Source organism: Anabas testudineus, chromosome 7, assembly GCF_900324465.2.
Source record: "Anabas testudineus chromosome 7, fAnaTes1.2, whole genome shotgun sequence".
Taxonomy (NCBI): domain Eukaryota; kingdom Metazoa; phylum Chordata; class Actinopteri; order Anabantiformes; family Anabantidae; genus Anabas; species Anabas testudineus.
Window position 1 is genome coordinate 3,409,049 of NC_046616.1, and position 12,766 is coordinate 3,421,814.

Below are 12,766 nucleotides of genomic sequence, written 5' to 3' on the forward strand. Positions count from 1 at the left end.
TTTGATGAAGATCAGAGCACATTTTGTGACCAAATTATGCAAAACTCCACATAATCCCAAAGTTGCCCACACTTTTTCTTGCCACAGTATATATAATTTTTTTATTTTATTTAGAGTGGCACAGAGGTGTAGTGGTTGGTACTGTCGCCTGACAGTGAGTTTGAATCCTTCCTCTGTGGAGTTTCCCTTTTTATCCCTGTACCTGTTTGGGATTTCTGCAATCCTGCCTCCTCACACAATTCAAAGACAAGCAGTTAGATTAACTGGTGAGTCTAATAGGTGTAAATGATTGTCTGCCTCTGTCTGTCAGCTCTGTAATAGCCTGGCAACCTGTATACGTGACATCTAACCAATCTAACATCTAACCAATGACAGCTGGGATTTGCTGCAGCACTACCAAGGCCCTTAACAAGACGTGGTCCATGATATCAGGGAATACCATTTTCATGCAAAAATACTTAGGCAGGTGGTACCTGTCAAAGTAAGATCCACATGAATCCAGGCCAAAGGTTTCACAGCAGAACATTGCCCAAAGCGTCACACTGCCTTCACCAGTGCATCCTGGTGTGTTCCACACGTTGGCCACGCACCTGAAAAATCTGATTTATCAAACCAGGCCTCCTTCTTATATTGGTCCGGTTCTGATGCTCATGTTGCACTTTTAGTAGTGGGGGTTGCAGCAACACGGGCACCCCGACTGGTCTGTGGCTATAAAGCCCTATATGCAGCAAACAATGCAATGCATTGTGTATTCTGACAGATCTCTCCTCCAGAACCAAAGATGTTTAATGCATGTGTTCATTTAAGAGGTGAAAAATCATGACCGTGTTTTATCAGCTTAGACGTATTGTGTTTGTTGATATTTGTGACTTTGGTGAATATCAGATCACATTTCATGACCAATTCATCCTGAACACCAAGAACTATCAAATGTGGCACACTAAATTAAATAATGTAATGGCTCTCCCCTATCCACCTTGTTTAAAACTCCAATATCCACATAAACACACCTTTGGACTATTTTCGCATCTCACTATCTGAAACTGAGGCCGGAGAAATTAAACACTGACCTGACTTTCACCCCAGATCATAAAGTAGAATCATTACAAGTTGTGTGATGCCTCTAGAGTCGCTATTGTTTTGCAACAGGATGACTAACATCACCACAAACAAGAGGTCCACGAGGGATTACGAGGTTGCATGATCTGCTCTCATCTCACCTCTCATCACCTGTGGGACGTGCAGGAGTGATTATTCTTCTTCTTCCTTTTTTTTTCCCAGGAGCTGCCTCTAAACAACCGTCCCTTGGGCTTCTCTTTGGAGAACTGTTTATCCAGAGTGCCATAGTGAAGTAAATGTAACTTAGATGTTTCCTTCTTCCTTCATTTGAACCTTGTACAAAGCTGGTTTGGCTTTTACAGTAAAGAAATACAAACAAACCACATTTTGTATTGTACAAACAGAAAAGTCTTGACTTCTTCTGTAGCGCAATACAAACGAGTTTTGTGCTCTTTGGTAGAATTGCTGCCTGATGGTTCAAAGGTCACTCACACTGAGCAGTGGTTGGTCTTTAGGCAAAGAAATGTACCTCAACCTCCTGAATCGTTTCACAGTATTACGTACTGTAGATAGTGAAAGATTAGCTGAGACAGAGCAAAACAAAACTGAAAAGTCTATGGCATAGTAATTTTCTAGTAATTGGTAACAGCTGAGGGGATCATGGGTGGGGGTACAATGAGCAGTTTGAAAACTTCTTCTTCTTCTGCATCCAGAAATGCAGCCACACATGAATTATATGCATAAAGGCCAAAGATTTCTCTGGACTTGAGCTCGTGTCAGATGAACGGAAAGATAATGGAAACGTGTTATGTAGTCAGAGTCCAGAACAGGCACAGACACTCGGACACATCATACTGAAACTGACCTCTCCCTTGAGGCCACAGTCTTCATCACAGATTGTTTTGCCATCTTGCAACACACGGATAGTTTTGGTTCATTCAGAGCTTCGCCAGTAGTGGGGCTAAATATTTACATACACAAAACTGAACCAACTCAAAGGTTGTGTTGTTACACTTATTTGCAATTACAGAATTACAGAAACAGAAATTATGACGGATTTATTATCAGGGTTATTGTTGCAATGCTGACATCTAGTGGACTCAATCTGCATGAACCCATACAGGCCTCAATGGTCATCTCCAGCTGGATAAAACACATTTACCAGTTGTCTGCTACTATTTATTCTACTTTGCAGTAATTTCATTAGTCTTAATTAGTCACAGCTCCCTGTGACCTCATAAATCTGTTACTATTGTACAACATTATAGAGTTAAGTTGATTCAAACAGAACGTTACCAGACATCATATGGCTTGATTTGAAATGTTTTATACCAACGGTCTATTTATGTGCTTTATATAAAGTATGAACATTTAATTAGTTTTCCATGTACATTTTAGCACCAGATTACAATGTTGAAATGTAATGAGAAATGTTCCTTTACATTACTGAGCTCGATAAAATCAATTCTGTACAGTTATATACATTAATTCATGTGATTCCTCCGTGTTAAAAGCTCCAAACATGTTAATAACACAATGTCTGTGCTCGGCTCAGCAGTTTGTGCCTGTGAACTACTTAATTAATATTCTAATATCTCATTCTGGATGTCTTTGCCCTCACTTCACACTATAACTTCCTTGGATTTTGACATTATGAATAACACACTGTTTGTTGTAAAAGGTTTACAGCATCCATGGCAGAAGTCATCATGCAATGTAATGTGTGTCTGAGCGTCTCTGCACTTCATCAGTTTAGGAAAATAAATAAAAAAGGTATAATCTTCCTAAACTGAGGAAACACAGACGTTACATTAATTGAACACTTTACTAACCTGAGTTGAGATTTAACTTTTTTGTTTTTATATCTATCAGCATCTGTACATTTTCTGAACCAAGAGTCTTAACCTCTCAACATAAAGGACTTTTTTTCTATCTTTTGGTGATGTGGTGAAATGGATTCTTCACACTGGAGAATCACAATGTTCTTAGTCCATAAACATCCTGAAATTATCCTCAGACACAGACACTACCATGTTAATATCTGGAAGAGAAGATGGCCTCCAGCAAACAAAGTAAAGAAATATAAATGAGATTTTATCCGATTTGCAGTCTCCTTTGAGCCAGAGTTGCCATCGCTGAAGAACGCTCTGGATTTGTCCGTCCTCAGCAGGACCTCCACTGGATAGTGGTCGCTGACTTCCAGCGCCTGAACAGAAACCATGCAAGACAGATTTTACTAACCCTAAATCAACAGAACAAGTTTTTATTGTCTATTTTTTTTCCATCTTTACATGTTTACACTCTCTCACACGCACACAGACACATGCAGACTATTACCTGCTCTTCTGTTAGTTTATACTCCACTTGGAAGTTAAACGGTTTGGCTGATGATGGTACAATTGCGCTGAAAAACTTTTCCCCATTACAAACAATCCTGTTGTAACAAACAGAATAAATTGACCACAATACACTCATGTTTCTGATTTGCATCCTCCTCCACATCCTAACTTGAGGCCACTCTTCCTGACATCGCAACAAGTAAACATCACAAAACAAAGCTGACAATAAGAAACTTCATTCTAGCTACACAGTAAGATAAAATTGCCCTTAAATTAATTTAATGCTGCTCAAAAATAATAGTTTTAAAACAATTAAATCTGCACCTCCAAAAAAATAAGCAGGTCCTGATCAGACACTACAATGTACCTAAAATTCATCAGAAGTTTAAAAATGCCACATTCATGGGGGCAGACCGTGAGCAGTGCGAGCTCACCTGTCGTAGGTGCAGGATGTCGATGATCGAACTGTGGTGTCAGTATTATCTGAAATGAGCCAATAGAGGTTCTGGTCTGTAATCAGGCGCACATTCTTTCTGTTCTTCTTAGCGAGGTAGCCACAGTCAGCGTTAAAGTCCCCGAGAAGCATCACGTTCTGTGCAGACACACACACACACACACACACACACACACACACACAGATGGTCAAATTCATTATAGAATGAAAACTGCTCCTTTATACTGAGAAGAAAATTTGCCTTCACCTCGGTTTTCCACATGTTTTTCACATGTTGCAAGACGTCATACAGTGCATCGAGCTCCTTTGTGGTGTTGGTTGGAGTGGTGTGCTGAGGTATGAGGACAAACTCCCTTATAGCTGAGTAAACAGATTGGGGTGGAGAGATGGAGCGTGCAGGTGAATGGTTTTACATGCATGAAAATCTCTGCTTTTTAGGACCTAAGCTGTGAATCCTGTGTGACTGAGAACTGACCTGTCTTGGGGGCTCTGAAGCGGACGACAAAAGGCTCTCTGGAGAAAGCATCAACATCTCCCGGTCGATTATCTGGATACTGATACTGGCCAGTGACAGTCACCGTATCAGTTCTGCAAACATTCAGACAAACACAGTGTGACTTTACTACCTGTGCTGAATTTGCAGCTACACGCAGTTCAACTCACCTGTAAACGAACACATACTGCTCCTGGTATGTGTCAGACCTGCCCAGTCTCTCACTGGCCACAGCTTTGTACTGATGTGCAGTGTCATACCTGAATAACGTAGAGACACAGACAGAGGAGGGAGAACAGGATGAAACCATTATTAGAGGTTTGAACCTTGAACTGTGAATTTACTGAGCAGCTACTCTGTTTGTGTCTGTATGAGTGTGAAGGCGAGTGATTCATCACCTGTCAAGACGGTCTATCAGCTGAGGTAGGGCTTTTCCTTTATTGTCTCTCACTTCTTGCAGCAAACACACATCACAGCGAGAGATAATCTGGAACAAAAATCACAGCAATGAGAACATTGCAATATAATTTTCAGCACTAGTTACACCACATCCTCTATTTCTTGAAAAGGCCCAGAGTACTTTGTATTTTCTTCTCTCAACACATGTAGAGAGATACAGAGAACACTTAACTGATAATCTGTACATTATTTCAAATTTTATTTAACTAGATAGATTCGACAGACTGAGGTTAGTGACTAAATAAAACTAGGGAATAAATAAAAAACATCTGTCTGCTGATGTCGAAGACATGAATTATTAAGGAATCACTGTTGTTATTTGTCTTCGTCTTACTCTGACGAGAGTCTGCATGACATCATTTTTCTTGGCCTTGGAATCTCCAAAGTGATGGAGGTTGAAGGCACAGACTCTAAAATCTGATGCCCCCTGAACGCCACACACACCCAGGAGAAAGGAGATGAGGAGCAGGATAGAGGGCTTCATGGCACCACCTGTGGTCATGGAAAAGATGTTAATCTGTTTCAGAAGGGTCAAATTATTGACATGAATCAAAGAAAACATCTATGGAGATTAATGAAGCTACTAAAACTGGGTTAAGAACTGTCCAGTGGAAGATGGTCATGTGGTCTGATGAGTCCAGATTTACCCTGTTCCAGAGTGATGGAGCATCAGTGTAAGAAGAGAGGAGGGTGAAGTGATGCACCCATCATGACTAGTGTCTACTGTACAAGTCTGTGGGGGCAGTGCTGTAAGATTACAATCTTTAAAGTCACATTAACTTCATCAGAAAATTAAATCAGGCACTAAGTTAATTAGATTTGAACTAACTGGCCAAAATATATATAATAATATATCTAATATACAATATAGTGTGTAGAGTCACAGGAAACAAGTAAAGCTTCATATATGTAGCTTACATTGTGCAGGAGAGAGATCAATTTAAAAACACTAGGTGTTATGGTGCATGTGTTTAGGTGTAGCCTGAAGATTAACTAGAGTCAAACTTGGCCAGAAGATAAAATTACTGGAGCTCTGAGAGTTATTGCAGCTGAAATGTGTTTCTTGTCCATTTTCTTTTTTACCAACATTGTTTGTTTGTTTCTAACTTGTGTGCTTAGCTCATAGTGAACATAATTAGGAATTTAAAAATAACTCTTTTTAAAGGTAAAACTGTCAAAGTGTATGTGCAAACTTTGATTGGTGCACATGAAGTAACCTGAGCAGGTGGTGAACGTGCACATTACATCTGATAAGCTGGACACTTTCATTGACGGTTTAGTTACAGCTTCAGCTTGTAAACAAATGCACACATGTATCAACGTCCATGACAAAGGGTCAAAGAGTAAATTACTATCAGTTACTGCATGGGCCATTGAGTAATCTGGTCTGTTGACACAGGCACAGCTGTTCGTATCACCCAAAATAGTTTGTATCAGTAACCGAGTGCTTTCACTTTATCATCCTGTATGATTTACTTTTACTCGCAGTTGTAGCTGTTCTCAGTGGTTTTATTTTACCTGTCATGTCAGTACTAACACTGGTCTGAACTTGTTTCATTTACACCACACACAGATACATATCTTATGTATGTTATGTAACTGAGGATGTGTGGCTGGTCTCTGTATGTAACAGTTAACATGACGTCATGAGACACACGGGGAAGTTCACCACAATCAGCTGTGTGGTTCAGAACCACTAGTTGCACTTCAGTTTTCCAAAGAGACATGTGACACATTTACTTAAACCTGTACACAACACAAATATGTGTTTCTAACATTCAAACTGTCCCTGTGCTGCCTGTACATTCATCCTATGATTAATGTATTACTACAGATCTGTTGATTTCTCTCATGACGGTACACACTCACCATTAAACCTACACAGTCACACTAAATAAGCGCTTTCCCCTGAATTTCCCCTGTTTAGTTTAATGTGTAGTTACAGTTTTAAAGAATTAGCAACTTACCAGCTTTGTTACTTCTTGGAGTTGAACGGTTTGTTTGTGTCTTGCCGCCTCTTCTACTGTGAAACTTGAAGCTGCCGTGGCCTGGTGTGTGTTTCCTGTAGGAGGGACTTCAGTCTACAACAAGTCCAGCTGCTGTTCAGTTCAGTTAAACATCCAAACTAAAGAAGTCTTTGACAAGTCACTTAAAATGATCATTTACCATATTAAATATATTGTACAATGCTACAAAAAACGTTTCACTGTGTCTCCTAACAGCCTGTTATGCCAACATATTAATATAAATATATGTAATCTGTCTTCTTTTGTTCCAGTTCTTCAACCTTATTAACTCTTCAGTATGGAAACACCACAAACACACGAGATTCAGAATATGTTTAGTTAAAAACTGCAGTTGTGGGTGTGCCGTGTCTTTCTCTGCACCTACTGTGAAGTTTTAAAGTAGGTTTAAAGAAAGGACGACAGAAGGTGGAGGTTTTAGTTTGGGTGTGGCTGTGAGAAGAGAAACCCAGCGGAGTTTATCTAAATATAACTGCTGCTAATGTGCTTTTTTAAATATTCAGGAACCTCTGAGTCAGAACATTTCCACTCATACTTATGTCCAGGACTGCTTAAGATTACACTTTAATGGACAAATTAAAGTAGATTTAAGATGGCATTTATTAATATAGTTGCTCAGTAGTATATCAAACTGCAGACGAAGCTAACAAAGCTTTTAAACTGAAAAATACTGACCTCCTGTTTATATGACGACACATTCATCAAAATATAGAAATGACAGATGAACTGAAAAAGTACTGTACAACAAAATGCAGACTGTTCTGCACTTTATGTTCTTTAGTGGCACTTTTTAAGTTTAGTTGTTCCATTATAACTCAGACATGTGTAACTCTGTTACGTATTTAAAGCCATTTTCAATGAAACTCAAACGTCTCGTTCAATGATGGCTGACGCATCAATACACACACTCCGCAGCAGAGGGTGGTAAAAGGCCGAGCAGATATCAGAGGGTGTTTTATGGGATAACGTGGCTGCTTTTAGTCTCACAGGTTGTTTTTATTCCCAGTAGTTTTATTATTTGTTGTAGCTACTGAAAACAAGTTAAGATCACCACTCACCATAATTTCTGCATATTATTTTCCCGTTAAAAGATTTTAAAAGACAGCATCTTTTAGTTTGCTACAAGTCTGTAGTCTGTGTAAAAGAATCTTCGATTTCACCTTCACATTTTTTAACTAGTCCTGACAAATGTAAGATCTTATGATACGTTTCAGCAGAAACCTTATTTATGATGATTGATTGCAGTTCCAGTGTTTTACTATAGTTTAAATCAGTCCGACTGATGCAACTATACTTCTTAGTTGAGTACTTTTGTGGGTAAAGTAAATTTTAGAACACATTTATTGTAGTAATTTAAAGCAATACTTTAAAGCGAGTACTTTCCAGGTCGTACTTGCACCTTGACTTGAGAGTTTACTTCTTTATGGCTTCCAACAAAGTCACATATCAACAACCAACAGAGCAGGAAGACTGAAAACCTGTTGCAAAGTGTGTAGTTTAAACATTTTTCATAGATCCCTTTCCTTTAAATTGGGAAATGTGGGTTCCAGCTGATTTTGATCTCGGCCAAAGCGTCATAAATAAGTTTTACCCCCTTTATCTGGTCACCATCAATCAAATCTGATCAAATTAATAATAATCTTATTCCCAGACTGACAAGTTACATCCATTAAATGTGTTATTTTGGGTTTAAGTAAAAAATATTTATGCATAACTGTTCATCTTACGTCTATTAGTGGACATTTGTTTGCAGTTTATCGTGTGAACTGACAGATTTAAATCTTTAAATATGCTGTATAGTTAAACAGACTTATCAGTGGTTTGATACTGCAGCTAACATCCATTTGCTTATTTAGATGCATTAACCTCTTGAGACAACACCTTCCGTGTAAAACCCAACACCTGACAAATAGCTGGTATTTTACAGACAAGTACTACTTCCCTGTACCACAGACCAGTTTAAATAGTTGAGGGTGAAAATCTGTGTAAAGAAAAAAATATCAAAGCCATCACCACAATCAAGTTTGTAGTCAAACCCTTTTTTTATTAGTTGTCTGTTGTCACAAAGCCTAGACAGCATGAAGGGCCCTCCAGCGGGACAGAGGGCCTCTACTGGGGATGTATTTCACCCCACAGCCGTCAGGAATGAGACGCTTTTCAGCCATCATGTCATCAAAGTCGGTGGCATTGAACTTGGTGAAGCCATACTTCTTGGAGATATGGATCTGAAAGTGAGAACGATGACAGAAGACAATTTAGAATTTAAGTATAGGAATTGGCACAGAAACAAATGTAGTAAAACAATGTGTTCAACACTTTGTCTCAGTGGTCCCTTAAAGCACTCAGCACCTCCCAGCTGAGGACATACACAACCAAAGAAGTCAATGTCTGCAGCCTTTGCACACTGGAACCGCACTCCAGCGAGACCAGTCGGCTTAATAAGCTGCAGAGCTGTGTGTTAGTGTACATTAGCTAAGATGTTATTTTGCCTTGTGTGGTTTCACATATTGTTCCAAGACAAGCAAACAAAACAATTTATGTGAGGTTTGAGTGCTGAGAAAGGTGAAAGTAATTTACCTTCTGGCGTCCAGGGAACTTGAACTTGGCTCTGCGCAGAGCCTCAACCACATGCTCCTTGTTTGAGGCCTTGGTACGAACAGACATGATCACCTGACCAATGTGCACACGGGCCACGGTGCCCTGGGGTTTACCAAAAGCACCACGCATACCAGTCTGGAGCCTAAGAGCCAGAAGATGAGACAAGAGAAAGGGCTTACAATACAACAGATGGTGTTCAGACAGAAACACCACAGTAACTCGGACAGAGTAGAGACATATTCATATCTAATGATTTTACTTTGCCTACGTCTATTTTTAAAGAAACATACACACACAACAGATTCTCACCTATCAGCTCCAGCACAGGATAACATTTTGTTGATACGGATGACGTGGAAGGGATGCAGACGCATGCGAATGTGGAAACCATCCTTACCGCAGGTCTTCACCATGTACTTGTTAGCACAGATACGGGCAGCCTCCAGAGCTACATAGAGAGGGGAGAATGAGTCACAAACTGGCAAATTTTTAAACTTCAGCTTAGCAAGTCTAATTTCCCCAAACGGTCCAACTAAACCAAAATTCCTGTATCTGTTGTTTCACATTTCAGAGGCAGAAATAACTAAGAATCAATTAAGAAACAACTGGTTCCTCATCACGTTTACTTGGCTTCTTTTTCTTTCTTCTGCTCACCTTCTGAAGACAGCTGCTCGTACTCATCAGAGACCATGTGGCCGCACAGGGGGAACTCATCTACCTTGGCCTTCTTCCTGCCCAAGTCAAAGATCCTGATCTTGGGATCTATATAAAGGAGAAAAAGGAAATTGACAAACTTGCCCATATATTAAATTTCTTTCAAGAAAGAAAGTCAATAACAAAACAGACAAAACTAAAAGCTTCTTATGTTTTTCAACATTTTAAAAATCTGCAGCAACTGTCAAACTATTACAAATGTGTGTGAATGAAAGAGACAAGTTATATTAAATGATCTCTCCGTACGCAAAGTTTGTACCCTGCACCCGTGTACAGAGGTTGAGTAAATGTGAAGTCTCAAAGTATTCTCAAACTGCAACGCTGTTTACCAGCAATCCTACTCGATTTATTAAGTTTGTTCTAATTGATTACAGATAATGTGAAATACTAACAAATAAAACGAAATGTTACATTTAATTTAAGACACTTAAATTGATTCATAAATGGCTACAACATCTGGCTCAATCATAGACACAATGTCAGTAGACAGTGATTACCAAACATCAGTTGATTAATATTTTGTCTCAGTGGTCCCTTAAAGCACTCAGCACCTCCCAGCTGAGGACATACACAACCAAAGAGTCACTGTCTGCAGCTTTTGCACACCAGTAACACACCACAGTACAACTGGTCGGCTTAATAAGCTGCATGATTATCAACAGACAACTGATTTTTATTACCAATTAAAATGCTACAGAACAGTCAAGTTAAGGTTAAAAAAAACAAGTTCAATTTCAAACATAACCCTGAGACATACTAAATTTAGCTGCTGTGTTAACTGGCCATTGCATCGATTGCTCTTATTACATTTTCAAGACCTCAATGTTGAATTCAGTGAGAACATCTTACCAGGCACACCCCTACAGAAACGGGACTTGGGGTAGGGCTTGTTCTTGCAGTAGCGATAGCTGTGGGAGACAAAGTTTTACATTTCATTTATTCAGTCATTGAATCAATCCTGTTGCTGCTGTTAATGTTACCCTGAACAAATCTAGCATGTTAGTCTGAGTAAGTTCCATAGCAGCTGCTAATGCTGCATTTTTATTAAGATTAATCCACATTTTGTGCTCTGATGTATTTAAGGCTGCATAGTGAGCATTTCTAGCTTTCATGCTCAGCGGAGCTTTATAGTACAGATGAAATACAATTTTAGGTACACATTCGTTGACAAGAAAAATACTAAATATAATCAGCCTTGCACTTTATCAACAACACTCTAGGAAGTAAACACGTTTTCAGAATTGATGTCAGCAAAGTCTAGTAATGGCATCAAGCTACATAAACATTTTAAATAACTACAATACAAAGAAGAATGCAGCATCATTTTCCAGTGTTTTCTCTGCAAAATACAAATTCTAAAGGGACATTTAAAGTCCTGAAGTCAAAATACATTAATAACTCCTGATGGTAATCACAGGCTTAAAACTGTCATCCACCTAAGATCTCAAAATTATTCATAAAAGACAAATCTAGAAAAACAAACGGAACATTGTGATTTTCAATGTGAAATATAACGTTAAAACTAATAATAAGTAAAACTTTATAGACTTATGTTTGATAAACGTGTGTTAGCTAGTTTTAAGCTAGCTCAACGAGCTAGCACTTTACGAAAGCACATTATGACAGTCTCTGAGAAAAGATATTCACTACCATTAACACTAAATGTTAAGAGAAATAACTTTATGTTTTAATAAATAAGCAGTGTTCCAGGAGGACTGCCGGCATGTCAGCACTGTGCACATGGTGCGAAGCGGAGCCGCTGCCATTTTCCTCTGACTCGGGCCCGTTCAAGAAACGATCTAAGAGAGGACTTACCAGCGGGCTGGTCGGCGGCCCATGGTTGCAATCTGTAAATTAACAAGTAAAATGTGTTATTTTGTAAAGTTGGGGTTTAGATATGATGTAAAGAACTACACATGAGCCTATTTTATTCAGAGCCACAGAAAACCCGCTCCCACCACGCACTCACCTAATGGAGGAAAGGAAGTTGAAGCGACTTCCGCTTCGTCATATGGGCAAAGGCTCCATGGGAAAAATATATTTTATATTTTTTAACGCATATTCTTTCAGTCAACATTCATATTTGAGACCTAAAAGAGGTAATATGCAACAATTATTGTAAAATACTTTTATAAAAATTCATTTGGTGGTAGTTAACTACGTCCGAATGAATGCTGGGAAATGTAGTTCGCGACAACACGCGACAGCACGGCGCAATCTCGGAAAATCTCAAAGCTGCAGCGTGTATTTCTTTTTCTTTATAGTTTCTGAATGCACTGTTGTTTAATATTGTGCTTAACACTTTGTTTTAAATCGATTATATATTTTTATTTAAAGAAAACTGACTTGTCACAGTTGGAATAATGCGAACCAAAATGCACAATACATTAACCCTGAAACTAAAACTGTTGATTGGAATTCAGCCATCAATCAATCAATCAATCAGTCAATCAATCAATCAATCAATCAGTCAATCAATCAATCAATCAATCAATCAATCAATTAAAATCAGTGAGAACAGTTCTGCACAGCTGGGCAGCAGTGGAGATGCATCGCTGTAGATCAAACCACCCAGCCCAGCAGTAAGTGGTAATTCATTGATAATGTTCCACTGGAACATCACTAA

General features: G+C 38.9%; 2 protein-coding genes and 2 non-coding genes across 4 annotated transcripts; all 4 read right to left on the bottom strand.

Moving 5' to 3' along the window:
• Positions 1–2,102: 2,102 nt before the first annotated feature.
• Positions 2,103–6,894, bottom strand: dnase1l1 (deoxyribonuclease I-like 1). Its single transcript, XM_026368474.1, has 9 exons — positions 6,772–6,894; positions 5,139–5,296; positions 4,744–4,832; positions 4,516–4,605; positions 4,328–4,440; positions 4,100–4,212; positions 3,833–3,990; positions 3,397–3,493; positions 2,103–3,265 (listed from the first exon to the last, which is right to left on the bottom strand). Exons 2-9 carry the CDS (start codon positions 5,286–5,288, stop codon positions 3,086–3,088), a joined length of 990 nt encoding a protein of 329 aa, XP_026224259.1. The 5' UTR covers positions 5,289–5,296; positions 6,772–6,894; the 3' UTR covers positions 2,103–3,085.
• Positions 6,895–8,846: 1,952 nt separating this feature from the next.
• Positions 8,847–12,108, bottom strand: rpl10 (ribosomal protein L10). Its single transcript, XM_026368475.1, has 6 exons — positions 11,956–12,108; positions 10,990–11,048; positions 10,081–10,188; positions 9,736–9,874; positions 9,406–9,568; positions 8,847–9,053 (listed from the first exon to the last, which is right to left on the bottom strand). The coding sequence occupies exons 1-6, from the start codon at positions 11,976–11,978 to the stop codon at positions 8,898–8,900; spliced, it is 648 nt and encodes a 215-aa protein (XP_026224260.1). The 5' UTR covers positions 11,979–12,108; the 3' UTR covers positions 8,847–8,897.
• LOC113168052 lies at positions 9,144–9,277 on the bottom strand. The gene has a single exon (XR_003299333.1). It is a non-coding gene; the product is annotated as a small nucleolar RNA SNORA70 (small nucleolar RNA).
• LOC113168054 lies at positions 10,658–10,790 on the bottom strand. Its single transcript, XR_003299334.1, has one exon. It is a non-coding gene; the product is annotated as a small nucleolar RNA SNORA70 (small nucleolar RNA).
• Positions 12,109–12,766: the final 658 nt, after the last annotated feature.